Source organism: Sciurus carolinensis, chromosome 12, assembly GCF_902686445.1.
Source record: "Sciurus carolinensis chromosome 12, mSciCar1.2, whole genome shotgun sequence".
In the NCBI taxonomy this organism is placed as follows: domain Eukaryota; kingdom Metazoa; phylum Chordata; class Mammalia; order Rodentia; family Sciuridae; genus Sciurus; species Sciurus carolinensis.
In genome coordinates this window covers 115,808,967-115,823,672 of record NC_062224.1, presented here as the reverse complement: position 1 = coordinate 115,823,672, position 14,706 = coordinate 115,808,967, and the positions used below count along the sequence as shown (strand labels likewise).

The window sequence follows — 14,706 nt, the reverse complement described above, 5'->3', positions numbered from 1 at the left end:
AGGCCTCATCAAGTGTTTGCACAGCTGTAGCCAAAGACTTACTGAAGTCCTGCAGGAGGAATAGTGGATCATTCTGAAATTACCTGGATTATATAGCTGCTTTTTTCCTCACTGAAGTGTTTTTCTGAATGTCGCCTGATGTTAACTACTCATGCTTCCTTGCTTATAAAAGTCGCAACCCGGACCCCTCGGCTGGTGGTGTAGGGTGGAGCCAGCCTTTGGCAGAACAGTTCCCTTTTCAGGGCTCTCTTGAAGATCCCAGTTACTCAAGCTTCCTGCTTGCCCTCATCACCACCGTCCCATTTAGAACTCTCTTGCGGACTGGCACAGAGGACTGAGCCTTTTTCAGTATAGAACTGGAATGTGAGGGATGGGAGCAGGTCCAATGGTGGCCTGGGTTTGCTCTGCCCCACGGGCTCCCCAGGGCATCTGTTTGTGGGCAGCAAGATGGTGGCTCCTGGCTGCCTCTGCCTGTGTACACACAGGGCACTTGAGCACTCCTGGGCAGCATGAGGCCAGGGTACGGCAGTCCCAGACAAAACCACCGTTCACTTGAATATCAGTTCAAATTCTTCCAGAGCCTAAAACTTCAGAGTCCTGCCTCACTGAAAACTCCACAAGTTTTTGCTTGTGCAAAAACTGAAACTAAGCTGTTTTTTCCCTTAAGTGTTAAAAACATCACAAAAGGGAGAAATGGTAGAGCTTAGCAGGACCCCGCCCTTCAGTCTTTCTGATCTAGTACACTCTGAAGTCTCTATCAAGATCTCACAAAACAGGGCTTTGCTATTTCTGTACAATAGTTTTCCTATGTATTTAATAAACAACAAAAAAGGTTTTCTGTCAAACTGTCACATTTAAAGTACAAAAATCAAATACAGAGCTTCAGATTTATGAACCATGTACACATACCTATACAGCCATTCCTGTCCTACACAAACCCATCTATACAATCTAATCTGTCCATCAACACTATTGAGTAAAAAGCATATGTATCTCTAGAAAAGCAAAGTTGATTTTCAGTAACACTGTCAAAATGGATCATTTTTTCATTTTAGCACTTAAATGGGTAGAAATGGGTATCTCCTAGAAATAGAATTACCAAGCATAAATCCAATTTGTAAGATTTCTTAAAACATGTTCTATAGGAATAATTAGATGTGCCTTGAGTCGCCTCTGGGCATACTAACACCACACGAACTTGAGCTATGGGAAGACACCTAAGTGTAACTGACACATCTGTCAGTCATCTCTGGGCATATCAATACTAGACAAACTGGAGCTGCAGGAAGATATTCTATGAAGTAAACTGCATTCCAGGAGAGTTGGTTGGCTGGTTTTAAGAGCAAAGGAGGGACCTTATACTTTCTGTGGAGTTGAAATGATGGATCATTTGAGGGCTACCTATAGCTGTTAAAAATTAAACCAGTCAGCAGAGGAGGTATCTGATTTTCAACACTGGATAGGTTGCTCCAACAAAAAGCAACAGTGCAGTTCTTCAGGACAGGTGAAGTTTCATCTTGCCACAGAAGGTGTGTGCTGTCACTGAGCATGAGAGTCCTGCTAGTCATGGGGACAAGCTACAATGGTGCCTTCCCTCTGGGATGGTGCACCCTACCCGGGGCCTCAGACAGGAGTCCCCATTCTGGGCACAGGACTTCATCACGCCTGCTCCCGTAACTGGGAGCAAGCACAGACAGGAAGTGGCACTGCACTCACGTGAATGTCCTCACAGCAACAGAAAACAATGTCACATTTCCATAGGAAAGGTCATATGTACACTACACTTCAGCCTCGAAATGTGGACCCAACGCGCTCTCCTCAGCAAGCGTGACCTGGGAGGACCCCACACCCTCAAACCCCAGTTAGCAGAGCAAAAGCCCCTCCTTGGCTGCCAGGCGCTGGCGGTGCACTTGGTCTTGCTGCAGCTCCTCGTGATTTGGGTGCCAGAGTTTCATGATGATTCTCTCAATGTTGAGGGCGTACACAGTGTGTGTAGGGATGACTTCCCTGTGTACCTGGGATTTAAAAATCAGCATGTCTCCAATTATTCTTCTGCAGGCTTACTTTTCCAACATACAGAATGTCTTTACATCAACAAAACATGGACGTGACACAGGACCCATAAAGCTGAGTGAGAACCTAATGAATCCTAAGTCAAATCAGAAGAATAAGGCACTAATGAGGTTCTGAATAAGGCAGTCAGAACAGTTTCCTTTTTTTGGAGAGGTAAAGGATAAGGGAGGTAAATCAGGAAAGATCTCTGGGCTTAGGATTTGAAAAATGAGACCAGTATTAAAGGCTCTAATAATAAACAAAAGGGGAAAAAACAACCAAGAAGTGGAAACAAGCCAGGGCATGACTCCTTGCAGACCTGCAGAGCTGTCGACCTGTCCAGCCTCAAGAAGCCAAGAGTTACCTGCAAAGCCTCAAGGAGGTCGTACATGTTCACCGGAGGCAAAGGCGCAGGCAGAGCATCCCCAGAGCAGGCCAGCAGGAGTGCTGCCTGCTGCTCGGCAGCATCCGGGGGCAGGTGGACAGCTGGGTTCTGACCCGCACAGGGAGCAGACGTGGTCGGAGGGCTGAAAGACATTGCAGACACTCCCAGCACTCCAGAGACAACCGCGCAGCTGGAGCAGAGTGGCTAGCCAGGCCACATCTCATTAACACTGCCTCCAACTCACAGAGACCCACGTTAGGCTGGACACAAGTACTCTCAGCTACGCTGGCCTCCTTCCTCCTCAACGTGGAAGGACTTACTGAGCTGGGATGCCAAGCCAAAACTGTTTCCTGCCCTGAAGGAGATTCTAGTTGAAAACAATAACAGACCCTGACTAAGGAAGCATGAAATCGGAAGCAAATGACATGGAGAGGAAGAGCAGTACTGGAGGCAAGAGCTCAGCAGCAGCAGGAAGAGGACAGCGTGCCAGCACAGGCAACCAGCCTGCCAGTCCAGATCCTGCTCGTCTCCAAACTGCCCAGACGGCACACAGAGACGCCGGGCACGATCTGTACATTGAGGAGCTGCAGAAAGGTGCACAGGTCGCTCAAAACGCCAGGACAGCCCTGAGTGTGGAGAGGCCCGGCCAGCACCCCAACACAAGAAGCATGACTTCAGTGAAAATCCCAAACACATGTGGCTGAATGAGGTTCGGACAAGAACCATCGTCCGCGGTCAGGAGCCACCTCCCCTCCAGGTGGCACTGCCCCTGTGGGAGCACTCCACTACACAGCAGACAGAGGGTCACATGAGACCCAGGCAGGGCCCAACTCTGGAACTGACAAAAATGACTATCCAAGTCACTCACCAGACCAGATGTGAGGACAAGACTGGAAAAATAAAGTTGTGCAGCTGGCAAAGCTTCTTCAACAGTACAGAAACCTCATCTGTGGGACCAACAAGCAGGCAGAGGCGGAATCACAAGAAAGCACTCACCCTTCGATCAGGCTGTTGTAGGCCACCAGGCTGTTCTTGAGGTACGGCTGTGGGGTCACATTGCTGCCGAAGGCATACTTAAAATGGCCATCCCGCAGCCGGTGCGCTTTCCTTCTGGACACGACTGACGTCAGGATGTCTTTGAGGTGGCTCTGCAAAGCAGAAGAGCACTGCCGCCTTAAAAGACCACAGCTTCCACTGACCGTCCATCCCCCGGAGGTGGGGACTGGCTGGCCCAAGTTGGACCCGCACAGGTTCACCCCAGAGTCAAAGAGGAGCACAGGGAGGGGGCTGCTGATCTTCATCTGTCTCCCTTTAAAAATGGTCTCGTCCTACACTGAATGTTTGAAGTTTTTATGTCTCTAAATTGGTTCATCTCTCTCAAAAATGATTTTCAATACATTATTTTTAAAGAAAGGCAAACTACCTGGAGACTTGATTTAACTGTGTGATTTAATATGGGTTTATATAACTTCAGGAGACAGCTATTATTATCTTTGAAGTACAGAGTAGGAAAATGAGGCCCGGGAATTAAAAGGAATTACCCAGAGTTCCCTGAGCACTTCCAGGTCACCGTATAATGTATAATTGTCAAATAGCTAGAATAACAAATGGACGCTTGGGACAGGGTGCCCAGACAAGACTCCGCTACTCAGACACCAAGGCCAGCGCTCTAAACAAACAGATGCAAACCTTGGGGACTCTCAGCCTCGCTCCTCTCCTGGACATCAAGCACAAGTATTAGGCCCTAAGCAACCATCCCAAGAGCTCCGACTCTGGACTGTGACCTCTGACGGAGACGACCCTCTAACGCTGAGCGGCATCTGGCTCTTGGGTGGCATCACTTGCTGCACACGGGAGCACATCGCCCCAAACCCACAACCTCACTGCCAGCAGCACACCAACCTCCACCGCGTAGACCACAGCTGAAACAGCGTCCTCAGCCACGTTGTCCAGCCCATGTTCATAGGCCGTCACGATCATTCTCCCCTCCAGCTGGCCGCGCGTGGGGAGCATCATCGTATGGGAGCACAGTTTCAAGTCATCATCATCCTGAGGATCCTTTGCCACGAACTGTTGCGCTCCGGAGAGGGGGTTCTGGGGCTGGAATCTATGCTGAGAGCAAGAGAGCTGTTCAGAACCATTCAACACACAGTGAACCAAGCACCTTCAAATTAATGCCACCAAAACCACAATGGAGGCAAAAAAAAAAAGTAAAACAGTGACTCACAAGTAGTCATGCACTCATGTCCATCATGGGGGACAACGGAGCGTGAACTCGGGTATACTAGCCACACGCACGCTGAACACTGTACAGCAAGGACCACGGTGGCCACGTGCTCTATGATCCTGTGCTAAAAATCACAATTCAGGAGCACAGGACACAAAACTATGTTCAAGAAGCCAGAGAGCTGTGACTGGCAGTTCTGAAAGCACAGCCAGCGCATCCACTTGACCGGCACCTCGCCAGGCAAGGGCGGATCCAACAGCGAGCACTTGGGACAACGCCACAGACAGTGCCACCTCTTCACTGTCACTCTCTACTACAATTCTCAACACAGAGCCTAATACCTAGTCACACTATCTAAATAGTTCTTTTCAATCTTCCTCCATTCCTAACCACCCGGCCTTCCTCTGGACTGTCCACCATCACTGGGAGACAGGCTCCAGGCAGCCCAGGCTAATGCCCAGATACTGGACCAAACAGTGTTCCTACTTGAAGCCTGTATTATAAAATTAATAACTGTTATTTTTCCTTTTTCCAAGTATAAAACTGCACTTTACACTGAATGTGCCTATTTAAACCAGGTAGACCTCTCTGGAGATGCTGAAGCCTTCTGGATTGACTATCATTTACTGATACGAGCGTAAAGAAATAAATGTTTGGTGATATTAGTCAACAAAACTATCGCTACCCAGGCAAACCTAAAAGAGATTATTATTAGAGACTTCTTCCCCTAGAGATAAACTTTTTGAAAAATAAAAGTTATTCTCAAACAGTTGCAAATTTTACAGGCAAAGAGGCTGAGCCTGGGTGGGCACGGCAGGGCCTCCAGGCTGCTAAGCCTCACACTGATGCCTTCATCCTGAGCAGCCAGTGAGCCCAGCTGTGAATCCCTGAAAAACCTTTAGGGGCAAGACAACACATCCACACTTAAGAAGTAACAGAAGAGCCATCAACAGACCCAGTCTTTGAGGCCCTTCCTCCTTCCATCGCACCCTTTTCAACCCTACCACCAGAGCTTTAATATTCATTAAAATAAAGCAAGTTCATCACGCTGTGGCTTAAGCCCATTACCAAACTTGTTCAGAAAAACCTACATCAAACTTCTGACGAACAGAGGAGAGTTTTTTCTTGCCCTTGGGCTTTCCAGGCTTGGCTGCAGATCCCCCTGTCCAGGGCAAAGATCCAGCACCCTCTGTGAGACAGAAAAGGACAATCAAAAGTGAAAACAATGACAAGTGGCAACTGCTAAGTCTGTTTTCATTTGGAATTAAAAAGCATGGAAGCTCACGTAATGAAAATAAATAATGAATGCTCAAATTCTCTTTCTACTTCTCTGAACAAAATTATAGACTCTCCCAAACCACATTTTTTTCTAGCTGTAACCAAGAATATTTTAGGAAGACAAGTGTGATTCTTCCGTTTAAATTCATGTCTATTGGGCGTCTGCCCACTGGTGCGTTCCTGTGTCCTGTAAAGGCAGGTCAGACTTCTCCAGCCCAAGGTGAGGGGAGCATGAGTGTGAGTCTCCTCTCCTGCCAGGAGTGGCTGGAACTGAGAGCAGGGGCAGCAAGAGGTGAGCAGCCAGCCAGTGGCCGAGGGCACAGCACCAGGCCAGGCAAGGGGAGGGTGAACCAGGAGCCACTGGCAGGGACCCACGAGACCTGGACGTGTAGGACAGGAGCACTGGAAGCCAGGGGGTGAGGACCTCAACTAACCAAGGCCTGCACCCAAAGTGAAGCACTCAAACCGTCCCTCACCCCAGAATTGCTCGGGACAAATGCACAGCCCTGCATTCAAAAACTGATCATTTCAAGACCGTGGAGGTCATGCCCTAAACCAAGTATGGTGCCACTGCAGCTGCTGCTCATCACCCACAACGGGACCCCACTCACTCCCAGGCTCAGGGCACTGCAGGGCAGGTGGGGGGAGGAACAGAAGGCTCTTTTCCAGTCACACTGAACAAAACGTCCAGGATTGACTACGGTAGCTGCTACAGATGTTCAGCCCCAGTGCAAAGCTCTCTGCATACTGGTTTGGAGACCTCCCACCAGCTCACTCCAAAGCAGTCTCCCAGCAATCACACATTGTATTCTTATAATAAAGGGGATAACGAATCACCAGACACTCGACCACGCTTGGTAACATGCTGTATTAGTCCATTTTTCATTACTATAACAAAATCCCCAAGGCAAGCTGCTTTACAAAGAAAAGAGGCTTATTCAGCCCACAGTTCTGGAGATTCCGGGGCACAGTGCCAGGTCAGCTCAGCTCTGATGAGAAGCTCATGGCCAAGGGCAGTAACCCATGCAAGAGGAAGGTCATGTGACCAAACAGGAAGTCAGAGTGCCAGGGCACCCTCAAGAACTCTGGAGTCCCGCGAGCTCCCTCCCTCCCTTCTGAGGCCACGTCCTCAACCACTAAGGACCTGTGGCCAGGCCCCATCATGAGGGTGCCACTGCCCCACACCTCCACACTGAGCACCTCCAGTATGTGAGCCCTTGGGCGACAAACCACATTCCAACCACCCCAGCAAACAACAGGCACCACCAGAAGTTTAAGACGCATGTCCAAAGAGAACACCCACAGTACTGCCTCAAAGGAGCTGGACAGAGGCTGAGGGGTGAGAGTCGAGGAACCCACAGGGAGCGGGCGAAGCAGGAAGAGGCCTGCTGCGGAGGGCACCAGGAGAAGAGGCAGCAGTGTGGCCGGAACCTCCATGCCACTCATGTCCTCGGTTGTGAAGTGTCCAGTGCAAAAACAAGCAAGAGCAGCTCACTGCAGTCCACGGGAAAAATGCCTCCAAAATAATTTCTTAAAAAATCACCCATAATCCCAGTAAATACTTGGGAAGTTAATGTCCTCCTGTCCATCGCCTCCACACACTGGGTCTCACGAGACGGGGTCGGCGGCTAATGAGTGCAGGCAACGGCTGGGTCAGAAGGTGGCGGCTGGGCCTGACGGGCTTCTCCACAGCACATCCACTCAACGGGACAGCGCCTCAGGCAAGTCCTGGGGTTTCCTGTCGTATTTCCTCTTCTCTGTGAGAGGGGCCTCGCTGTGGGCAAGTGTCCACATGCTGTGGTCACCTACCATGCATGGCGGCCTGGCCAGCTCCTGCCTGCCTCAGAAGAACAGCCACCAGGCCGCAGTGCTGCGTGCAGGCCCTGCATTCCCCTCACAGGAGCGTCTCCACTGCTGGAGAATATCACCTCCACTGTGAGGAAATCAGCACTGAGTGCTCAAGAGAAATGCCCTCGTAGGTTCCAAATAGGGTGCTTCTTACTTTAAAATAACCAATTAAACACATTAAAAAATCAAGTTAATTAATTTATTTAATTGAAATGAGTCATCTACACTAATACCACTTTCTATCTGTTCAACATCTTTTACCTTCAGAAGTAGAAGTGCACCTGTCCTTTCGCTTGCTTTTCCATGGACTCATAGGGCAGACCTTACTGCACCTATTTCCTGGATATGAAAGCTCAGGACCCACAGAACTGCTCATGTGCTCTAAGCTGCAGCACAGCTGGCTGGCCTGGCGCTGGCTCTACCTGCCAACCAGGGCTTCCCTTCCCTGCATCCCTCTCACCTCTGGGCAGTGGTCTTCACAACAGACCTACCTAAGAAGTGCCATCTAATCCTCTCGGTTCCGGCCTTTTGGCTCAAACTAAATGTGACATGTAGATCAACCTTTTGATCCACTTGGGATGTGAAAGAGGTGTGGCTAAAACCCACTTCTGCTCAAGTTGAACCCAAGGTGAGGGAATCAGACACTGTGAGAGGTGCAGAGAGGGTGGGGAGGGCAAGGACCCCTCCAGGCCTGCTGTGCAGCGCCTGGGGTGTCAGGGTCAGCCGGAGACAGCCTTGGGGAACTCTTTACCTTCCCAAAGCACAACCTGAAGGAGGGACAATAAAAACGCCAGCACTTCTTGATAAAACACAGGCTTCTGACACAAGATAACCACCTACATACTGAAAAAAATCCAACTTGACGGACAGACAGGAAGTGCCTGTGAATCGTTTCTAACAGTCTAGGACAACTTCCATCACCAGGGGAGTTCTCACCGTACTTATCTGGCTTTGCTTCATTAAAGTAGGAGAGCTGAGAGAGGTAAACTATAACAATCTGCCACTCAAACCCCAAACCCCTAAGGGGTCAGTGTTTTTACCACAACTCTTCAAGCTGACTTTCCACCAGCGCCCCCGGCGGCTCTCAGTGACGGGCCACATGTGCACCCCAGGAGCGACCAACCTCCCCTACGGTGGAGCCCAGCTTCTCAGCATCCCTGGGGCGCCCCACTCCTCCCCTCCCTAGTCCGCAGAGGCATCTACCCAGCAGTCCCTCAGGCCTCCCCTTCTGAAGCCCAGTCTCTGGGCCCATGCACTGCTCACTCCCTTCTGTGATCTAAAACCAGTCGACTGTGGAGGAAAGACCAAAGGTTACTGTTGAGTGCAGGAAAAGTTTCTAGAAAAGAATCTGTACCTACATAGGAAAAATTTTCTCCCGAGCTGTTCCAAACACCAATGTGGCTCAGAGGCCGAGGAGGCCCAGGGTTCCTGGGCCCTGCCCAGCCACACAAGTCACACGTTCGAGCACCGCCACTCCTTACCTGGTGTGGAAACCAAAATCTGGCAGCGCGTGAGGATGGCCAGGAGGAAATCGTTGTGAGAATGCACTGCAAGGGAAGGAGGTGCAGGTCAGCCTCCAGCTCTGTCCGCATAGGACTCCACTCACGACCCACTAAGTTCAAAGCCCTGCCACCCTTCACGTCAAGCACACATATCTTTAAGGAGACCCGGCATGCTATTAAGACCACATTTTATTTTTCAGATAAAAGTCCTTAATTCATTGAGATCCTGGGAAAACTTCCAAACAGCAAAATAAACCCAGATGACTCGTTTACCATTATCCTGTGTGAGAAGTCGATGCGCCTCAAGGTCAAACTCCTCCTTGCTGATCTTCTGCTTGAACCACAGCTTTAAGTTAGCCCAGTATCTGCGGACGTGGAAACAGTATTAAGAACCAACTTTCTCCCTCCCCAAGTCCACCTCGCCTGCACCAACTCCCGGGGAGGAGACTCCGCGTTCCCTGGCACTGCTGGCTGAACTGTCCCCAAAACATTCACGCATGGAAGCCCCAACCCCACACCCCAGAAGGTGACCACACTTGAGGCAGGGCCTTAAGTGGATTTAAGTGAGGCCACTGGTTGGCCCAAATACAACATGACAGGGCCTCCAGACAAGGCCTGTGCAGGACGCCCTGCTCCCAGGCTTGCAGCCTCCACCCTGGGAGGAGTAAGTTTCTGTTGTTCAAACCCCCTAGGAATCAGAGAAAACCAAGGAGGAAACCGTCTCCTCCAAGGGGGCTGCCGGGGTCCAGAACTGGACTCCCCTCAGCAGCCTCTCCACAGGTCCTCCACCCAGAGCCACACATCCAAGGTTTACTGAAAACCCGTAGGTGCTGTGCGGGGAGGGGGTGGCTGGTAGCACTTACTGTGGGCAACGCCCCTGCCTCAGGTGGTTTTCATCTACCTGGCTGGAGAACTGGGCTTCTAAACATCACCAGAGAGAAGCTCCTGGATGTAAGCAAGCCAGGACCCACCGACGGGAGGGAATGATTCCACCCTTCACTCCTCAGCAGGAGGACAGCAGTGGACTACACGGTTTCCGCTCCCACACCTCGTTTGGGTGCTTAAGCAAGCTGCTTCTTATTCATGGAGCAGGATTAAAAAACGGCTCAGGAAATGCCTTTTCACTCTCAATTCAAGCTCATCCACCTTCTAGAGCTCATTTGAGTTCAGAAAGAGGCTTCCAAGTGAGAAGGGCCGACACGGCCACTCTCGGGGCTGAGCCTGCCTGCCACTGGAAGCAAAGCCTTGGGCCTGTGCATTCTTTCTAGCAGACAACCCCTGACCTCTACGGTCTTAAAGTGGCACAAGACCTGTGACTCTGCCACCTTTCAAGCCTATTTCAAGCGCAAACCAGGTTCAGCTCCAGTGCACACCCCTCACCTGGCATCACCGCTCAGCGAGTCACTAGCACCTCACAAGGGTGGGCACAGTCCTGTGTTTTTTAAAGGACAGGAACAGTGATGAAGCGAGTACAATAAAGCTCCACAGAAAACCAGTATTCCTGTCTCACCTGCTCTAACAGAGGACAGGGACAGGAGAGCGACTCAGGCTGCCTTCTACCAGAGCAGGTACAACCACATCAGGAGCAGGTGAAGCTCTGCCAACACCAGGCTATCTCTCCAAGGCCAACTTCCCAGCCCCTCAGCCAGAACCACTGTCAGGAGCAGAAGCTGCTTCTCGTCTGGCCCCTGTGCCCACTCGGTGAGTGACAGGGATTGCAGCTCCCTCACACTAGGGGAGCCATCACCGCCCTTAAGGCAAGGATGAGGTGGGGACAGCGAGCAGCCGGGGTCAGGTCCCCAAGACTGAGCGTTGATCTGACATGAGCTCCGAGGGGACCACGCCCCTCTGAGTTTGCTGCGGTCCATCTCTGTGAAGCAGCCGAAGGCCTGACCATCAGACCTGCAGGCGTGCAGAGCGCAGCTCCTCACGAGGCCCCTGGGTCAACCTTGTTCACCCACACCAAGGACTACATTTAGACGGCCAGGCGCGCAAGGCAAGGCGAAGGCAAGGCGAAGGCAAGCGAAGCACTCGCGGGGGAGATGTGAGCCACACAGCAGTGCTGCAGACTGCCCAGCGCCAGGCCCCGGGCAGCGGCACCTGACATCGACCCAGCTATGGGCACGGAGGCGGGGACCTCAAGTTTAAGCCAGTCTCGGCAACTTAGTGAGACCCTCTCTCCAAATTAAAAAAGAAATTTCATAGGGCTGGGGACATAGCCGAGTGGCAGAGCACCCTGGGTTCGGTTCTTGGAGATGGGGGAATGAAACAAACGCCAATGCGTAACAGTAGGATTGTGTGCCGCCAGCCGTTCCTCCTGGCAGTCCAGGTGGGACTCCACTAGGCCCACCACTCGGCTTCGCATCTGTGCCTGCCTGACCCGCACCAGGCAGACAACCACGCCTTCAAACAGAACGGGGAGGCCACTTCAAACCCACCTCTGGCAGCCCTGAGCTCCCCGTGTGACTGATGAGAGGGACCAATGGAGGGCAACCAAGCATGTGAGCAGGGCTAAAGTCGCCCAGTCTCCAGCCAGATCCTTCAGATTGAGTGTCAGGAAGACCAGCACGTTCAGATATTCCCAAGAGTGAAGTCTCCCACTGCGCTTAAAAACCGTAAACATCATCAGTGTCACACAGTGCACAAGTCCGAGTAACGAGTGAGGGTGGAAGGCGCATTACCGACTAAAATCATTAAAATTTGTTAATTAAGTGTGCAAAGAATGGATTGATAGTAAACATGAATATTAAAACTAAGTAGGACTGGGGTTGTGGCTCAGTGGTAGAGCGCTTGCCTGGCACATGTGAGGCACTGGGTTCGAGCCTCAGCACCACATGTAAATAAAGAAAGGCACTGTGTCCATCTACAACTAAAATAAATATGAAAAGAACGCATTAAGTAGAACACTGCATTTTTGGAAGTCACCAAATGTTTACAAAAAACAGGATCTTGCAAATTAATGGATTTTAATTCTAGTCCTTGTAGAACTTTGAATTATTTTCTCTTAATGAAAAACAAAACTACCACCCCAAATTTTCACACGAAGGAAAACCTCGGAAAATCACAGACGACATCCACGCCAGGGAACTTCAGTCATAAGAGAGAAGGCGCAAGAGACGAGAAAAAAAGGTGCTGAAGACAAGGCCCGGCCTCCGCCTCCTCCTCCTCCTCCTGACGCCCCCCGAGACCGCCCAGCCTCCACCTCCTCAGCCTCCACCTCCTCCGCCTCCTGACGCCCCCCCCCCCCCCCCCCCGAGCCCGCCCGGCCTCTTTCTCCTCCTGGACGCCCCCCGAGCCCGCCCGGCCTCTTTCTCCTCCTGGACGCCCCCCGAGCCCGCCCAGCCTCCACCTCCTCCGCTTCCTGACGCCCCCCGAACCCGCTCGGCCTCCTCCGCCTCCTGACGCCCCCCCCCCCGAGCCCGCCCGGCCTCTTTCTCCTCCTGGACGCCCCCCGAGCCCGCCCGGCCTCTTTCTCCTCCTGGACGCCCCCCGAGCCCGCCCGGCCTCTTTCTCCTCCTGGACGCCCCCCGAGCCCGCCCGGCCTCTTTCTCCTCCTGGACGGCCCCCGAGCCCGCCCGGCCTCCTCCGCCTCCTGACGCCCCCCGAGCCCGCCAGGCCTCCGCCTCCTCCTCACGCCCCCCGAGCCCGCCCGGCCTCCGCCTCCTCCTCACGCCCCCGAGCCCGCCCCGGGCGCTGCCGGGACCCGCGCGGAGGCCTCCGCAGCCCGGAGCGCCGGCCCAGGCTGCGCAGGCCCGGGCGGACGGCGGCCGCGCCCGGAGGCGGCCCAGCGCTTACTGCTTGACGTTGTCCCCGAGCGCCTCGCTCAGGTTCTTCTTGGCCGCCTCCAGCTCGCTCACAAAGGTCGCCATGGCCCCGCGCGCCTCCGCCCGCCCGCGCACGCCGGCCGCGGCGCCCGGCAACCGCGCGACCCAGCGGCGGAAGCGCCGTCCGGACGCAGCCCGCCCCGCCCCGCGCCGGCGTGCGTCTGGTTCTCGGCCCCGCCCGCCCGGCGGTCGGGAAGGCGCGCGGCCGCGCTCGGGCCACGTGACCGCCGCCGCGAGCCCCGCCGCGAGCCCCAGCGGCCAGAGCAGGTGGCCTGCGCCCGGCCGGCCCGGCGCCGCTGGTTCGCGGCTCTCGCAGCAGCCACGGCCCAGGCGAGCGGTCCGAGCGGAAGGCGGCCGTGGAAGCGGGCGCGCTGAGCTCCCGCACCCCGCACGCCGGGCCGGGACGCCGCCTTCGCGGGCGCGGGCCTGACGGCTTCCACGCTGTTCCTCTGAAAGCGACGCTGTGACGAGCGACTTACATACAGAGCTTGTCCTCACCTGGGTGCGACGTTAGGAGAGTCCGCAGATGGAACTAGGAAGTGGGTGACGGGCACGTGCCTCGTGCACCTGGTCAGATGCTCCCCGGTTTGAGGCCGGCCCTGCACAGATCTAGGAGCTCGTCGTCCTGCAGCTGGCGTGCGGAGGGTCAGCCTCCGGCTTCAACTTCAGGGTCTTGATCTCGGGGACCCTCAAGCCCCACCAGCTGCTGCGACCGCCGAGGCCGCCACTCTCCTGGGTGGAAGGACGCAGGGGCGAGCCCCTCCCTGTGCCTGGCACTCCGGGTGTCGGGGCCCTAAGGTGACGGAGGAAAGTGAGTCTTTCTCTCTGCATCATAAAACCCCAGAGAAAGTCTGACCTCGTTATTCTCCTTGGAGAACGGCTTTCCCTGGCTGCCCAGGACCTGCTGAGCTGATTCCAGACCTCAGCCTTCCGGCTCCCGCGAGGGCTGGGTCACTGCCTGGTCACCGGGCACACGCCCAGTCCTTCTCGGCCTCCTGCAGTGTAACTGACCAGCCCGGCTTTCTGTAGCACCATCGTGGGTCAGTCCCTGTACACACACTCCCCCTTTCTGGTTTTGAGGCATGTGGTCTCGGTGGGGCTCACACATGTATGTGAATGCTACAGGGATTGCTCAACAGGACAAGCCTCACTTCTATCTCCACGCACCCACCAAGAAAGACCGCCTCGAGGGTTTTGTTTTGAGCCCGTGTTTGGTAATGCCCAGGCCTCTACATACCTAGCTCAGTTAAATGTTCCTTTACTGTTAGATGATATAAACAAATAGACATCTGACCAAACAAGGTGCTTAATAGAATACTAGAACCCCTTCTAATTTGGTAGTGAAACTAATTCTAAATCTTCTTTTAGTTACAGCAATGCTTATACAATGCATACCTCACAGAGGCAACTATCAAATGCCTTCAGAGAATTGTGTGAAAGCACTTTATGAGATGTGAAGACCTCGACAAATGTTAGTGTTGTTGTGATCTATTTTCCTCTTCACTTGCTGTAAGTGGGTTGACTAACTAGTGGAGTCAACTCAATAGCAAGTTGGAAATAGACACAATCTAAAGGTCTGACCTTGCCTAA

At 53.2% G+C, this 14,706-nt stretch overlaps 1 protein-coding gene across 2 annotated transcripts; it reads right to left on the bottom strand.

Annotated features, from left to right (window-relative positions):
• Nucleotides 1–792: 792 nt before the first annotated feature.
• Tada1 (transcriptional adaptor 1) lies at nucleotides 793–13,246 on the bottom strand. 2 transcript variants are annotated; one of them, XM_047521706.1, is made up of 8 exons: nucleotides 13,088–13,246; nucleotides 9,566–9,657; nucleotides 9,272–9,337; nucleotides 5,756–5,853; nucleotides 4,340–4,549; nucleotides 3,434–3,585; nucleotides 2,417–2,579; nucleotides 793–2,015 (listed from the first exon to the last, which is right to left on the bottom strand). In XM_047521706.1, exons 1-8 carry the CDS (start codon nucleotides 13,159–13,161, stop codon nucleotides 1,863–1,865), a joined length of 1,008 nt encoding a protein of 335 aa, XP_047377662.1. In that variant the 5' UTR covers nucleotides 13,162–13,246; the 3' UTR covers nucleotides 793–1,862. The 2 variants fall into 2 exon arrangements, with proteins under 2 accessions (XP_047377662.1, XP_047377661.1); XM_047521705.1 differs by lacking the exon at nucleotides 13,088–13,246 and adding an exon at nucleotides 11,731–12,408.
• Between the last annotated feature and the right edge of the window lie 1,460 nt (nucleotides 13,247–14,706).

Bases quoted from the DNA above. Each gene is read 5' to 3' on its own strand.
- Tada1 (XM_047521705.1), bottom strand. From the start codon at position 11,918: ATGATGTTTACGGTTTTTAAGCGCAGTGGGAGACTTCACTCTTGGGAA. The intron at 5,854-9,271 runs GTAAGGAGTGGC...TCTGTCTCACAG, and splicing joins GATTTTGGTTTCCACACCAG to AGGGTGCTGGATCTTTGCCC. The intron at 3,586-4,339 runs GTTGGTGTGCTG...TCTGCTTTGCAG, and splicing joins CTGTGGTCTACGCGGTGGAG to AGCCACCTCAAAGACATCCT.